Raw genomic sequence first — 16,466 nt, 5'->3', positions numbered from 1 at the left:
TTTATTACTTGTATCTTTTAGTTTATCATTTATCAAACTTCTTGTAGACTTGAAAACGTACATTGGCAGTTCTTGAATACTTGTACTTGTATCTCCTGCGAGTACATGTTTTTTTATATTAGATGTACAGTAAGACTTAATTTGGTACCATGATGGATCGTAATATTGGTTACATGAATATCATAGCTGAGTCACTTACAGAGGCTTATTGTGTGTCCTGGGCTACAGTTACAGGTTCATCACCAAGTTCTCCAAAGTATCAGTCAAGCATTAGCTTTCAGCCCTCTTCCCCAGCCAGCAGCAGGGCTACCTCAGGCAGGGGTAATTATAGACCCAGTCTTGGCATGGCATGATGTATACACCGCCATATCTACCCCATTCTCCATCTGTAGGACATGTACCCTACTATTTACCTGTCGGTCTCAAATGTACATCACCCAGTATCACCCTTTAAACATTGGAAGACAAGATGCCAGGCTTGTTCAGAAAAATGGCCTTGTCTATGTTTCTTTCACGATGTTTCCATTTTCCAGATATTCCATGTATATACATTTAGCTATGTTTATCCTTGTCCATGTTCATTGTACATATGCTTAATGTAGCTAAATGTAGCTAAAGCCTGCAGGTCTTAGTACTGTATTTCTTCAAACTTTTCACATGTTTGCCAGGTGTTTATTTTAGGATATTCTAAAGGCATTATTCTGTGTTGACTGATAAAAATACACTTTTTGTGAAGGCCAGTAACTGGCCAATCCAACCAATGTTGTTTTGTCTCCAAAATCTAAATATGCATAAATTGGACTGAAAATTGGTCATTCACTTGCAAAGAGGTTAAGGGATTGTAAATCCCTCATACTGTAAACAGTATACATGGTATCTCTGACTCATCTCACTCATGTATTTGTCAAATGTTTCTGTCATATCTGATGTAATCAGTACATGTGAACTCTGTTGGTGAAGTTGTTTAAAACAGCTGCTCTTCTTACACATGCAGCTGATGGCTGTGAAAGACAATATATATGTATTACAAAATCTGGAAAAATCTTAATGATTAACAGTACCGAAGAAAACTTTGCCTTGAACTTTGGGCAACGTTGCTACAGTCGGCACAGTATCTTTCAGAAATTAGCAAGTGATAAATTGACTAGTTGTATGTAGATATGAAAGAGTGAGTTTGCTATGGTGTTTTATAGTGGATGTAATTTGATTTAATTTATAGAGGCATACACATGCAGTACAGAAGGTTCATACCATTCTAGTCATTGTCCTGAATCATTTACCTTGAGGAATGCTAAACATTAGTACCAAAGTACTGCTAAACATTTAATACAAAGTTTTGCCATGCCAAATGTGTTGTTTCAAACCAGGTCCTGTAATTTCTGTGAACACATACATGTTTATGTGGTATATCATTATCTTACCCTTCACTGTCTATTGTGGGTGTCTGTGATATTGCTTATCACCATCATACATGTTAAAATGCTACCCCCCACCCCCCCACCCCACATTCTATGTGGATGTCAGGACATGTCTTGTATTCTCCCTCAGTATCCCCACCCTTTGTAAAGCTTACATGTGGTGTCCTATGATACATGCATCTTTTTATTTTTGTTGATGTAAGAAGTCTGGCTGACATACATTTATATGCTGCCAAAAGTCAACTGTTACATGTATGTACTAGAAATGGTTGGGAAATTGATTCTTGTGAAATAATCCTTTAGCATGGCATAAAACACCAATCAAGTAATTAAGTATACGAAGTGGATTTGGTTTTTAAATTGTTTTAAATAACATCATCATATTACGTGTAGCTTAAGCTTTATTTGGTACCTGTATGTATTTTGGGCTTACATAAGAGACTCATTATGAGATCATTAACAATTACCTCTAAAATTGAGTTTCCTCATCCAGGAACTTTGAAATACTTTCAAATCATTGAAATATTTTTTGACATGTTCATGTGCTACATGGCAGTAGGAGATTCCTGTACGTAAAAATGATGTACATGTACCTTACATTTTCAGTTTACTTACAGTTATTAGTGTCAAGTGTCTTTATCTCAATATATACATGACTAATCCTCTATGACTGCTCCTCTGTTTATGTACATGGTCATGTATTTCATTTGTTTTTCATCACTCATGATGTGGAATTAACACGTTTTTCTTTTACTTTGCTTTTACTTTGTTGTGTCTATCTAACTATCTGTGTCTTGTGAACTGTTTAACTCAAAACAGTGTAAACCTTTGTCTAGTTGCCATATGTCCCCATCCATATATGTTCTTGTAGATCAGTAAGACCCTTATTCAGTAGTATTTGTCTTTTTTGTACCATCCAAACGTATACACGTTTCATTTGTATATTCAGGTATATTTATACATGTACATTTGTGTACATATGAATATCTTGTTTTTGTTTCACTGGATGTATGCTTTATGTATAATGGGTTGTTTCTTTGTTTAAATATATATATGTATATATATATATATCATTATTGTCTCTTTATGTATATATATTAAAGTCATAGGGATAAAATTTGCCGAATAAGGATGTTAGTAATAAAATAAAAAATTTTCTCAGAATAAGATTTAGATAAATTTGATATTACATATATTAGCCAAAATTAATTGAATTATTCAAGATTCGAAGCTAAAACCTGATAAGTACTATCCGACTTTTATCAGATTTTGGTTATCGTAAGAGCCACAGTTTGGTTGAGGACACCCCTTCAGCACCATCTACCTCTATGTTTAACTCGTCCACTTTGGGGCGGCCTCGGGCAACAGGGCGGCCAGCGCAAAGCTCAAGCTTTGAACAAGGCTATAACACTGTGCCCACTAAGTCCAAGGGTATGAGCCTCTTCTTGAAGCAGCAGGAAAAGCTGGTTCAGCTGGGCGATGATATCCAAGGTAGACTGGCCACTTTTTGTTGGCATGTCTGTCAAGTTGGTCAACTTTCACTTCCTGTTTGTACTGCTACTTGTAGTTTGTACAGTCTTATTTCTTGTGCACTTTGATGAGTGATTAAGTTGTTACAGAATGAGTATCTTCTTGTGTTCTTTTTCCTGTTGTTTTGTTAAGTTTAATCTTTAACTGTTCTAACACTTTTACCTTATTTTGTCTACGTACTAACTTAATGTTGCCTTGATCTCTTACATTTACCTGTACTTGCAGACATGCATGTACATGTAAGACTTCCTTTGATTTATTTTTGCTACTCCCATTGTGTTCATTTTGCAACTTTTGGTTTTGTTTTGGATCCTTTTCCTTAAATCCTGATACTGTTTCTTCTTTCATACCTTTATATCTTTCTATTCTGTAGTGTTCAATATTTTTCTATCTGTGTAACTGAGACAGTTCTGTGGGTCTTTTGCTTTTTTAGCATTAACGTCGAACATTAATGCTGACTTTTCGCCGTCTTCGGCCCGATCTCCTCCAGTCGTGTCTCAAGGCCTTGCACCAGCTTTCCAGACAACTCAGTCTTCATCTCCTACGCTGAAACCTCGTTCGCAAGCGAGACCCATGCCTGTGTGGAGTTTAAGTGAGGATGAGGGTGCCAGCCCTCGCCCAGCACGAGGAGGGAAGAACAAGTGGCAGTCAGACACTGAGGACGCTTTCAGGAGCAGCGTGGATTATCGTCTCAGGCTGGGAGAGAAGAAGGCTGCACCTGCCCCTCTGTGGGCAGGGTCATTCTCTGGACAGGACTCTGGGTCAAATCAAATGAACAACAAGCCAGCCACTGCTCCTGTGTGGATGCCTCAGGGTGGGAGCCCTTCGGGTCCTTCGTGGGCACCTCAGAGAGGGACAGACTCGACTGTACCATCATGGATCCCTCCCCGTCCTGCAGAAACTTCACAGCCAGCTGCCCCTCCGCCATCTTGGATTCCCCCACGACCAGAACAGTCCTCTCAACCATCTACCCCTCAATGGACACCAAAACCTAACCTATCTCAGCCTTCATGGATGCCTACACAACAATGTCACTCCCCTCAGCCTTGGCCAGCGCCCACGCAACCCCCCCAGAAACCAGCTTGGATGCCCAAATCCCCGGAACCCAGCTCATCCACAAACATTGTCAGCACAAAATGTTCGCTGGACGAACCCCAGGTGTTTGACGTTCCTATTATCATTCAAAAGGACAATGTTCCAATCTATATCCAGAAGAAAAAAGCAGCACCAGCTGAGACAAAGCCTAGCACAACAGGTAGGCCATGTTTGGCCCGCATGATTAGCATGTCTTGATGGGGATCCTGGAAAATGTTGTGGCATGGCCCAAGGGATAGCTGTTTTCAGGAATGTCACATCCTAAGAGATGGTGTTCTGCAGCATGGAATTTGTAAGCCAACTAAAAAAGTAGCATGGAGGTTTGCTGATGAAATAAAATAATTTGAACATGCAAGTTTCTTTATGGTGTATTTGTGCAGATTATGTTTAACAATGATGATATGTTTAATTTTATGTATGTGTAATAATGGATTACAAGTGCTTGTCAAGCATGGAATTTTGAGGTTTTTAACATATAAACGTGCGTGTAGTGTATTTAAGCGCTGTGAAACAATTGTTTTTATTCTAACAGTATTACCATAGAAGAACCTTTCGTCTTTGGAACTCCGAGACAAAAAGTTGTCCTGGCATGGTTTTGATTCGTTGCAGATTACTTACTCACAAATTATATACATAATTGTAGTACATGTACCGTTATTAAGATTACTAAATTTCAAACATTCAGAGATACTTCATATATCATATGTTATGGGTGGTCTGTTCTATGATAAATTTGTAGCTGATTGGAGTGCAGTATGAGTTGTGTCTAAAATATTGTCCACTGCAATATATTCTGAAACCTGCGAATACCCATGTAATTCTTGACATACCTGTAGTTGTAACAGTAGAAAATATATCACAGTTATTTGAATAACATGTGTATTGCATGGTGTGCTATGAGTTTTTATTCCATTCAAATTTTTGCAACATATAAATATATTTACATATGTATACAGGTTTAACCCAGATACATACTGTACATACATGTGTAATCATTTCTTATTTTGCATTCCTGGAGTTTAAAATGAGGCAACTGCATCAGAAATTCAGAACATTTTGCCAGAAAAAAGTTCCTCCATGCATCATGCAGCATCTCATATATAGTCTGTACATATACATAGTACACATGTGCAAGCAGGTTCAGTGCTGCATTTAGGTTTCATGTTTGTGTTTTGCTGAAGCCCTTAATGAAGGTCTTGAAAATTATTGTCATAATCTCCCACTCCACACATGTACCATGCTGTGTCCTTCAGTATGTTCCAGCTTTATTTAGATGAACTTTGGGTAATCAGTTTGGCAATAACCCAAGAAAGCCTGTACATGTGAATTTGTATGGAAATCAGGAGGCATATATGTACATGTAATAACAAAGTAAGGTAGATGTTCATGGATAGCTGGAATCTTGTCAAGATATGTAATGTTCATGCTTACTGATACTGTCCTTATTCTTGCTTACTTGCAGACACAGATTTCTCTAGAGCGGAAACAAACGGTTTCTCTGTAAGCAATTCTTTGCCAGACAATCCACCCCACAGTAAGTTGACCATAGTGTGCATAGTAATGTGGGCTTATATTCTGGTGATCAGAGCACGGTTGTTCAAAAGTGTATTTAGCTAACGTCAGTATAGAGTCATGTTATATTATGATTTTAACATAATGCAGCAAGAAATACAGGTGTATAAATTGAGACCAAAGGGAACAGCAGCAGATTCAGTTCATTTTGAATATACTATTACACAATTATTTTTGGGCCAATAACAAAGTGAAGACATGGCCTAAAGTTAAATCTGGTATTAAGCCTTAAGACAGTTTTGAACAGCCAGGCCCAGCTTCCATATTCTGCAACCAATGGTTGTGCTATGTATATGAAATCCTGCATATGGGGAGTATATATGTTAATATGTTAACATTGTAGGTGTACTTGAATAACATCTTTCTGTGCATAAAAGTTTTGGGAATTTTGCAACGAATTAAACCTTATGTTTTCTCACTGTCTGCTCCGCTTTTGTTAAATGTTGTTGAAAACACTTTTGATTACTGATGTGTTAATAATTATTTTGTACAAAATTATTTTGCAAACATATTTTTTTTCTATTTAAGTTTGGCATGTCTGTTTCCTTGTTTCAGGCCAACCATCTTTTGAACCTAGCAGAACAAATTTAGCTGTCTCTAGTACCAAACCAGGTAAGGAAGGTACATGTATTTATCATTCTTGTGTTTGATCTTGGGTCAACCTGTTCATATTATATAAATAATACCTGCTGTGGGATGGGATATCAGGAATTATCAGCTTGAGAGAATTGATGTTCAGCTAGTGTTGAGGACCAGTTGAACATCATTTGTTGAGAGCTGACAATTCCCTATATCGCATACATGTACCACTGTATGCACCATATTATACTGAAAACCTATTACCTGCTTAACTGGTAGGTTAAGTCGCTGAAGTTGCATGTTGATTGTGGAGAAAGCCATTGTCTTTACATACATACACCATTAGAGAGCACACAAAAGTAGCTAAGTGCAGTAGAATGAACACACATGTTCAGTGGGTATAATATCACGTCACTGTTTATTGACCAGTGGAAACCAAGATTCACTTTCTGAGGTATTATAATATCCATTGTTTAACAGGTTTAAAAGACACGCTTGCTATATTGTAGGTTGATTCATAACAGCCATGAAATGTTTATCATGAAGACCATGAGTGATAATATCTTTTTACTTGTTTGAAAAATACATACAGAAAAATACTCTGATAAGTGTAGATATGTGTACATTTTGATGTCTGAAATTAATATTTATGACCGAAAAGTGGTGATTGTATGGGTTCTCACAGTGTAGATTTGTATATATCTGACAACGGTAAGAAAATTTGTGTAAGCCTTATTGGCTTTGGCTTGTACATGTAAGAGGTTCGCATATGGGTTAGTGTAGCTCGGTTTCTTGCAGATGTTGTTGTGCTTCTTATAAATCTGCTCTCCTATCATCATGTTGATTAAGATGTTTACATGTTTGTTTTATAAGTCTTCAGTGTGAGTCATTTTGAATGGAGAATTGGTGTCAAACCTTTGCAAACTTTTTTGCAGGAGTTTGGTCACCAGGGAGCCAACCCCCACCAATCGTGTCAGAGAAAGACGACAAACCAAGGGAGGAACCATCCCTGAAAGACATTGCTCCGGTCTGGACACCAGGGGGCAGCACCAGCACACTTAAAAAAGGATTTAAATCAGTGAAATTGGACACTTCTGTCAAAGCTGACAAACCTAAACCTAAGGTGTCTCAGGTGAGTTTTTCCTTATAATCTATGAAGTGTATTCCAGTGTATATATAAATAAAATATATTTGTAAAATTGCATGAACATGTTGAGTATGACGTTAGAAATAGAATTCAGTAGTGATGTGTTTGATTTCTCATGATAACTGCATGTTATACATGGTAGATATTTGCCTGAAAAATTTCGATGAAACTCTTGGAAATGTGTTGTCAAAAATTTACACAAAAAAAGAATTGAATTTATCATAAGTGACAACTGATTTGTTTCATTGATCCATATATGAGTTTGTTGTGTATTTTAGGGTGATCTTAAGCCTGATGAAAGTTTTGCATGGCGGCCGCCAAACAGATCTGAAGAAAGTACAAAAGCTCCAACCAGTAATTTTGTATATACCCCACTTAACGATGATGATGCCCTATCAGCAGCAACAACGCAACCCTCTGCACCTCCTTTTTCGCCACCAGTAGATTTTTCTTCCATGAACGGCAATACAGAAACCATGGACAGTTTACGGAGTGAACCCAGTAGACTTCCCCCTACACAAAGTCCTTACATAACATTATTACAAAAAAGTAGAGGTAAGTGTTGATGACTTAGTAAACTGACTTGAAGCATGACTTGTGCACACAACTGTATGAATGGAAATGCATATTTGAGAAGTTTTGTAATGCTGTTTGCCATTGTGTTGGGATATCGTTCATGTAACAGCTGTGTCTTTGCAAGGTAGTTTGTAAAGCAGGAAAGTTAACTAATGATGCATTGAAACATTGCATTAATTTTACATATCTGTGCATGGGTTGTAAAATATAAATGTTTATATAAATATTGTAAGCTGATGCTGTTCAGATAAGGCATATGTAGATGACATGATATGTAAATGACACCAAAAAATATATATATTTTTAGAAAAAATAGTCTTAGTTTTGTTGGACATATATGTCTCATATAAATTTATCTTCTAGATTGACAATCATTCAGATAAAGAAGCAAATTTTATTGTTCTTCCCAGCAGACAAAATTCTTGAAAAACAAGATGAACGTTGTGCTCTATGTGAAACACACAGCTTACAGGGTATAGGTTTTTTTTTTGCATTTTGTAGTATTGGATGTTGTGTTAATTTTGTTTGTTTCCTTCTTGTTCTTTTTTTAAAACTATGCACAGAAGATGTTGATACTGAATGCAGCGTATATTCTCTTAACCTATAAATCAACAGGTCTTGAACTACAGTTTTATACATGTATGTTATTGTGTCTAAAACAATGTAAGATCATATCTGTTGATATTCAAAATTTTCAGGATAGACCATTGTGAAAGCTATGCATACACTTTCTTGCCTTTTACAAAACTTACTTAACATGTGTGTTACTGACATAACTTAAAGAATTTCCAGTTTTGTTCAGTTCTTTTTTACTCCTTTTGTTTTAGTTTTTGTTAGCATTTAATTAAAATAACACTCATTTAACAATTCAGTGAGGTGAAAAAGTTATGTTTCTGTTTTTTTTTCGTTTTTTTTTTTAAAATATATTGTGAATTAAACTGTGCTTAACTAAATTAAATAACCAAGTTTTCAACATTTATTGAATTTGGCAATTTCAATGTGACCCAATTATATTTTCATTAACATTTCAAAGACTAATTTAAAATAGTTTCTGTATTCATTTTTCACTTCACCTTTCTACAACTTACAAACATAATAGTTGCACAATAATGTATTCTTATTTAATTTCCATTTTCATTTGGTCATGAAACTAGATCATTATACACTATTCTTTTTTCTGAGCTTTATAATAACAAATCTGCAGAATATGTTTTAAGTTTTTATTTCTGCCTAGAATTGTGTTTCAGTTTCAAGCTCTTCTGTCTCTGTTCCCGTCTGTATGTTTTGTTCTCCACACTATAGTAGGAGGTGTTGCACCCCATTTTGTTTTGCACGTGTATATGTTGTTTCAGATGGGGATCCGCCACAAGAGCTCAATATTGTAGGCTCACCCATCACAGTAACTGAGGGTAAGGCTAGGTTGTATGTTGTTGGCGTTTCGTGGCTCAAATCTGTCTGCTCCGTATGTCAAATCTCATTTTACCTCATTGCTGTATTCTAATTCAGTACGTTTATACTGAGCCTGTCATGCTTTACACATGAAGGCATACAGGATTACTTCCACTTCACACACACAAAGTTTAGGGTTTTTATATAATGTGGGAACCCAAGCCCAGAGACTAGGGAAATGTAAAAGATACCAGTTTTACGTGCTTAAGACCTCCTCCATGATATACGGAGAAGTACTTCTGACACAGGCAAATACAGGTACAACATTTATGCCTAACTGGATTTAACCAATGAAACACAAATTTCATGTAGTGTACTAACAGTAAAATAAGGTTTGACAGAATATGTACATTTTCATTTGTATTTATCCAAGCGTTTCTAAGTGTTTTTATACACTTGATTTGATTGCTTTTTGAATATCTGTCCTATTGTGTTGCTGTGTGCAGTGTGTAAGTTTGTGTGGGTGTACATGTTCATGTTGTGGAATGGGATAGTTGTTCTCTTTGTATACATGTGACTGTGTTGTCAAATATATTGGTTTCTCTTTCCAGGTAAAGCAGTTGTTTCTTATTATACTCATGTTTTGTGTTGATCTATGGCTTATCTCTTATTTACACTGTACATGTATTTTAGTACAAGAATCTGCTTTGTAGTCTGAGAAAATGGTTTTACAACAGCTTAAACATGCATAAATATGGGACACTTCTGATAAATTTACTACTGAGAAAACACATGCACTACAGGGTTTGTGTTTCACGTTCTGCAGAGAAAAGTGGTATACCCGATCCTGCCCCAGTGGTAACTGTTGCACCAGAAGGTACATTGTATGGAGAAATGGCTGATTGTGTTAAATTGTAGCTTAAAGTAGAAGCTGACATGATGCTTGTGTTAAGGGTTTGAATTGGGTGAAGTAGGAGACGCCTGGGATATACATATGGAGGTAGAGAACAATGCTAACATTTTGACCTGAGGTGGTGTAGTGTAGCATTTATTTTATCATAACATCTGTAATTAATATATTATGGAGAGACAGCAGAGTTTGTTAAATTGTAGCTTGGAGTAGAACATTGTAATGATGCTTGTGTTGAGGGTTTGATATGGTTGAAGTAGAAGGCCTTCTGTACATTGTAGAGTTAGAAACATTTTTGATCTGTGGTGGAGTAGTATAGCAATTATTTTAACATAACATTTGAAATTAATGAAGACAGTCCGGAGTAATATGTTTAAAATGTAAGTGTCTGAAAACATTTGGGTTAAAACTAAAGGGTACTGAACATGGTTTGAACCTGACCAGCGTAACATTTTTTATCATTTTGGGTTTGGGTTCAAATCTGGCCTGTGGTGTTCAACTTTACTTTGTAGAAAAGAAGTTTTCCTGAAAAAAACTACACTTATTTGACAGTCTTGTTTTACTCCTTAAAGAAATCTGTTTTTATTAATTCAACATCATGTACTCAGCTAACATTTTGATGTACATGTAACTATACCTGATTTCTTTATAGCTTTAGCATTAGGGCATGGCACCATGTATTAAACATTGGGACCCTAAACAAGATGCCTGTTTTTAGCAGAGATCTTGGGTGGGGATATTGATTTGAGGAAAATAAACATAATGATGTCAGGTTTTTAAAATGCAGTTGATTGTGTAATATTTTGGAGGCTCCTTGAAATTGCTTCAGGTGCTAGAGAGAAGAAATCACATGAACAACTAAATATTCATTAGTTTACATGAACATGCATGTTTCTACACATATTTCAGCAGTGCTTTTTGTTGGATGTAGAGGTGTAGTTTTGGTGGCAGATTTGACAGATAACAAAGTGTATAGGTAACTACATGTAGCAGTACTGTAAGATTCAAAATACAGGTATAAATTTATCATTATAATTCCTTTTTTCACTATGTATCTGCTTATGTAGCTGTTAGTATTGTATACCCATGTATATATTATATGTATATAGCTCACACTATATATACATGAATCACCTTCGCTCTGTGTGTTTACTAACATGCACATCGTGGAGTTCATAGGAATGCCCTGTGCATGGATTGACTGGGTTTTAAATAGTGGTATAATTGTACAGGTACAGTTAAACATCAGTGTATGTCTGATGGATACATTATACCTGCATCCACATACTCTCATACATGTATATTAATGCAAGTACATGTGAAGTAATACAAATAAGTACGTGTAAGTATAGTAATAAGAGTATGATTACAGGTATACAGATATTGTCAAATTTTTAACAGATGACAAAAAATTATAACGACACACACAATTGCAGTATCTGGTAGGGGGGCATACAAGGCAACACTGACACATGTTTAAAATATTGTTGACATTTATAGACCTAAGGCAGCAAGCAAGCTAGCTCACAAAAAAATGATACAAATGTAAATACTTACGTTACAGGATCAATACATGTGGTATAGTAAAATCTGAATGGTGTAGACCTGCACGATTGTCATTGCAATAGATTTCTAACGAAGAATACTTGCTTGGAGATCCAAATATGGCACCCATAGGAATAATAGGTTTTGGCTATATAGAGTTTGTGCGCTGTATTTATATCTCTGTTCAAATGTATACTAATGGTCTCTAAATTCAATTTATTTAAACTTGTAAACATTTTTAGATAATTAAATTAGGTCACAAATATCATTCCCAAATTTAATGGTTGTTTGGGCCATATTGGAACATGACCCAGGCTTCAAAAGATCCAGCTACATGTATTTCTTCGCGTAAACAACCACAAAATATGTTTTAGTTATTTCTTGCTTTAATTTCCTGTAAAATTTTGGAAACTAATGCTGATAGATTTAGGTGGATTCATTTGATAGTTTGTTAGTATGCACAAGACATGTACACCCTACTATTCGTTATTAATAACACATTCTCACAAATGTTAATTTTTTTTTCATCTTTAACAGAGGGACAAATACCCAAAGGTGCTGTTTATTTAGGGAAAAAGGAAGTCATTGACGGTGATGTCAAACACACCGATGAATACTATGCAGTTCCCCAGGAGGGAGAAGAGACAAAAACCACTAAAGTGGTGGAACAGAAACCAAAGATTTACCCAGGGATTGGTCCCATGGATGAGGAGGGAGTACCCCTGGCATTTAGAAAGGTGAGATCATCATCATAAAAATTTTGCAGGTTGAAAAATATTTCTAAATGAAAGGCTGAGGCGGGTTTGCTCTTCAAGGGAGACAATCGGAGAGAGAGTGGCTATAAAGCTCTCTTGCTGATGGAGTTTTGTCCCCTGGTATCATTATTTTGATCTTCACTTTGTAGAAATTCTAAAAAGAATGAAATGTTGATATACATCTCTTTGCTTAAGCATGTAAATATGCCCCTTGGTAAATCACAGTACTTTCTGTCACATGTACTCATGTTCTTTTTTTTTGTTTTTTTTTTTTTTTTTAGAATGTAGATGAATCAAAACAATCAGATTGGTACAAACAGATGTTCAAGTCTCTACATGTGACAGATAAAAAAGAGGGTAAGTTTGCACTTTTCCAAAATTTGCGTTGTATTTTATGAAATTTGTTAAAGGAGGTGTTGTATTAATTTTCATTGTAAACTAGGAGCTTTGTAAACTATCAAGTTGAAACATTATATAATCACATGTGAGTGTTAGGCACCTGTAAGTAAATTAATCAGGATGATTTTTTTAAGATCTTACTAACAGCTTGTGTTTTGTCAAGCTGTGTGAAATTTCTGCTGCTGGTGGTGTTGAAAGATTATTAATCTGTTAAGCTTAACACAACTTTGTATGTAGCCAGTACCCAATAATAATGTGTTTAACCTTACAAGCGTGTGGTGTATCCTTTGGACTGACTTAGTTTTACTCTGTTTGTCCACATTTAACCCTGTATTACAGACGAGAAAGCTGCTGCTGTGGACACAGGTGGATATATAGTTATCTTGTCTTGATATGTTCTTTCCTTCAGGCATGTCAGTGTGTGATTTATGATTATGAAAGAACTAACTCTGGTCTCTCAAGACTGGAATCTTGAGGATTCTGTTGACTAAGTGATTTTAAACCTGTGTGCAGTTTGTCTTGTGGAGGCTCTCACAATTTATTTTGGAGGTGCCAGAGTGTATTCTACAGGTGTGAAGTATTTGAGTAGATATATACTGTATTTTACATAAAGTTCAGAGAGAAAAAATACACTTTCCGAAGAACCAAAATGCCTTAAAATGATACTTTTGAGAATGCCATCACTTTCGTTTTTCTGATGAAAGAATAAACAAACTTTACAAAAATGAGTATTGAATTTCCCTAATCAGTCAATGAATCAGTGGATGAATCAGTCAATACGAGAATCAAACAAAATGTGTCACTTAAAAAATGCTGAGCTTTATGTAACATACAGTACAGATGTATAGTGATTTTCATGTTGTTGGTAATGCTGAATGTGGTTATAAGATAGTGTATATCGGCAGTGTGTAATACCTTTTGTGACTGTTGTCTTGTCTGTATGACTGATTCACATTGGTTACCTCAGGATGTGTACATGTACATTCTATAGTGCTGCGTGACTTTAAGTCTAAACTTAATGTGGTGTTAGCTGCTTGCTTGGCATACACATTTTGGCTCTTTAGTTATTTGTTTAGAATTATAGTACTGTAATTCTTCAACCTTTTTGCATGTTTGTAAGGTGTTTATTCAAATGTATTTTCTGTAGTCTGATAAAATTATACTTTTTGTGAAGCCCTGAAAGTGGTCAATCCAACCAGTGTAGTGTTGTTTCCAAAATCAAAGAATAAATGTGCATAAATTGCACTGAAAGTTGCTCTTTCACATGCGAAATGGTTGAGGAATTAGGGTACCTTATGTATACACATGTGTGTACATGTTCATTTATGAGGAAATCCATTTGCCATCTTGATGAATCTATCAAAATGCTGTTAAAAACAGAAATTTAAATGATTTGCATGGTAAGCGGTTTTGTTCTCTAGCTTGTGTGTGTATAGATGTTGTTTAATTGGCATGAGGGTGTTGTTTCAGACACCACTACATACAGGCCTACATATAGGTTCCCTGCATCTGAGGATCAGAAGTCCATGGAAGGTATGCGTATTCTTTGAACAGGTTCAGGTGTGCACACACGGTCAGGATTGTAGAGAAGGTCACATTTTACGCTACTCAGTAATGCTAATTGATGCTTTCAGATTTTGCCCTGATTGTAATGTGGAGTTTTGTGCATTTTAGTTATCAGCTACACTACATTGTATAATGTACAGTGAAATTTTGATTGTACTTTCCTTCAGCCACACTACACATGTAATCCGTGATTGTTGCACTGATATAATTTTTGTAATATATGCAATAGAATAGGTCACCTATTAGTAAATTAACAATTTTCTAGATTGTGTCTTGTGTATTGGTTTTTCCCACTTAATGCACCCATGCTTTGCCACCTCACTTGGCAGCCTTTCTTTGATTCCTGCTGTGGTACATGTATATACTTTTCCACACAAGGGCTCAGCAGATAGACACCACAAGGCATACTTGTATGGTATGAAACTACATATATTAAAACATAGCTTCAACACCTGAGATATTGGGCATTTGTCCACACTTTACAAAATACACCACACATCCTTATACATGTATCTGGAAATGAAAATGTTGACTGAACTTCTGATAACATTCATGATCACATTCATAATCACTGCAAAAATTCAAGTATCCTTGTGTCTTCAATGGGTGTAATACATGGTGGCCTATGTGCACATAAACCTCCCTCCATTGAATGGTACTTGCTCAGTTCATATTCATTGTGATTGATCAGTCATGCATTGTTGTGTTGGGAAACACACACTTCGGCATAAATATTAGGGAAATGGAATTTTTGCACTAAACACTTTCTTTGTTTGTATCAGACAAACATCTACACCCAAAAATTCCATTCATGTATGGTGGTTACGTGTGGTTTTGTGCACTAAAAAATGTATTGTACAGAAACCTTAGTATGTGCAGTGTAGGACACTTAAAACTGTAAACATGCACAATATGTAGATCTCCACAGCAGGAGTCCAGTGACAGTTGCTTCCCCTTTTCACCCACCTTGCTTGATCCCTGTATGTTCAAATATACATCTACATGTATGTGTATAATCACGTCTGCATGTGTATGCTCGTTTCACTTTTCTAGCTCGGATGAATGCCCTCAATGTTTCCAAAAGCCGAACTCTGCCCAGTAAGTTATTGTCACCCGTGTTGTCTCACTTATCTTGCCCTCTGAGGGCATATACCTGCATGCTCTACTCCTGTCACATGTCTCCAGACACATTACCACATTATAATATGTGGTCAAGTCTTGTGTGTCTTCTCCCTTGTCATCTGTAAAAGTAAGTATGTAAATAAAATTCATGAATTAAGTGATAAAAGAAAAAAGTCTCATAAAGTTTTGATGAAGTTCACTCCAGTGAAATTTTGATTAAAGTTTACAGTACATTTGTTTCAAGATGCATATAGCTAGGGGTTTTAATCCCTGATTGTCATAATGTTTAAGTTTAAATTCTTGATATCCATAAAAATTGTGTATTATTTTTTTTGTGAAATCTTGTAAATTACCATTTGTTTTCTACCTGAGAATGTTTAATGTCCCTATATCTTTGTGAAGAACAAATTTAGCTAAAAACACAAATTGCGCTGACTTCAAATAACAATCTTGTCAGTACTGTAGTTCAATACATGCACTTTACACAGACATTGGCACCTGAAGTTGTGGTGTGTAGAACATTCTTTTCGTGAACGCAAGGGATGTTCATATAGTTTACACCTATATTGCCACATCACCTTTATACTGAAGCAAACAGGCTATTTAACTAAATTACAATATTGAAAGGGATTTTCTGGATTTTGTCTGTTAACAGTTTATTTGTGTTTTCTATTAATGCTTAAAGTAGATTTCAGGTTCCTTTTTTCATGATAAAGGCAAAGCACTCAAATGATATGAATCTAAGGAGGTCCATAATAAGGACCTTTGTGATTTATTATGAATGTAAATGTACACCTGTTGACTAGATATCATTATTTAATAGTACAGGAATCATGATATGATTGACGATCTGTTGATCTTAT

General features: G+C 35.8%; 1 protein-coding gene across 1 annotated transcript in view; it reads left to right on the top strand.

Annotated features, from left to right (window-relative positions):
- LOC135479605 (sorbin and SH3 domain-containing protein 1-like) overlaps positions 1-16,466 on the top strand; it is an 80,522-nt gene that overhangs the window by 33,696 nt on the left and 30,360 nt on the right. The window contains exons 5-19 of the mRNA XM_064759533.1: positions 229-321; positions 2,685-2,909; positions 3,382-4,203; positions 5,506-5,577; positions 6,171-6,227; positions 7,130-7,326; positions 7,620-7,896; positions 8,328-8,390; positions 9,270-9,326; positions 10,133-10,183; positions 12,299-12,498; positions 12,798-12,873; positions 13,255-13,281; positions 14,386-14,448; positions 15,535-15,579. Coding sequence (XP_064615603.1) covers positions 229-321; positions 2,685-2,909; positions 3,382-4,203; positions 5,506-5,577; positions 6,171-6,227; positions 7,130-7,326; positions 7,620-7,896; positions 8,328-8,390; positions 9,270-9,326; positions 10,133-10,183; positions 12,299-12,498; positions 12,798-12,873; positions 13,255-13,281; positions 14,386-14,448; positions 15,535-15,579 — 2,325 coding nt within the window. The remainder of the gene's footprint in view (positions 1-228; positions 322-2,684; positions 2,910-3,381; positions 4,204-5,505; positions 5,578-6,170; positions 6,228-7,129; positions 7,327-7,619; positions 7,897-8,327; positions 8,391-9,269; positions 9,327-10,132; positions 10,184-12,298; positions 12,499-12,797; positions 12,874-13,254; positions 13,282-14,385; positions 14,449-15,534; positions 15,580-16,466) is intronic.

Source organism: Liolophura sinensis, chromosome 1, assembly GCF_032854445.1.
Source record: "Liolophura sinensis isolate JHLJ2023 chromosome 1, CUHK_Ljap_v2, whole genome shotgun sequence".
Lineage (NCBI taxonomy): Eukaryota > Metazoa > Mollusca > Polyplacophora > Chitonida > Chitonidae > Liolophura > Liolophura sinensis.
This window is presented reverse-complemented; position numbering and strand designations above follow the sequence as displayed.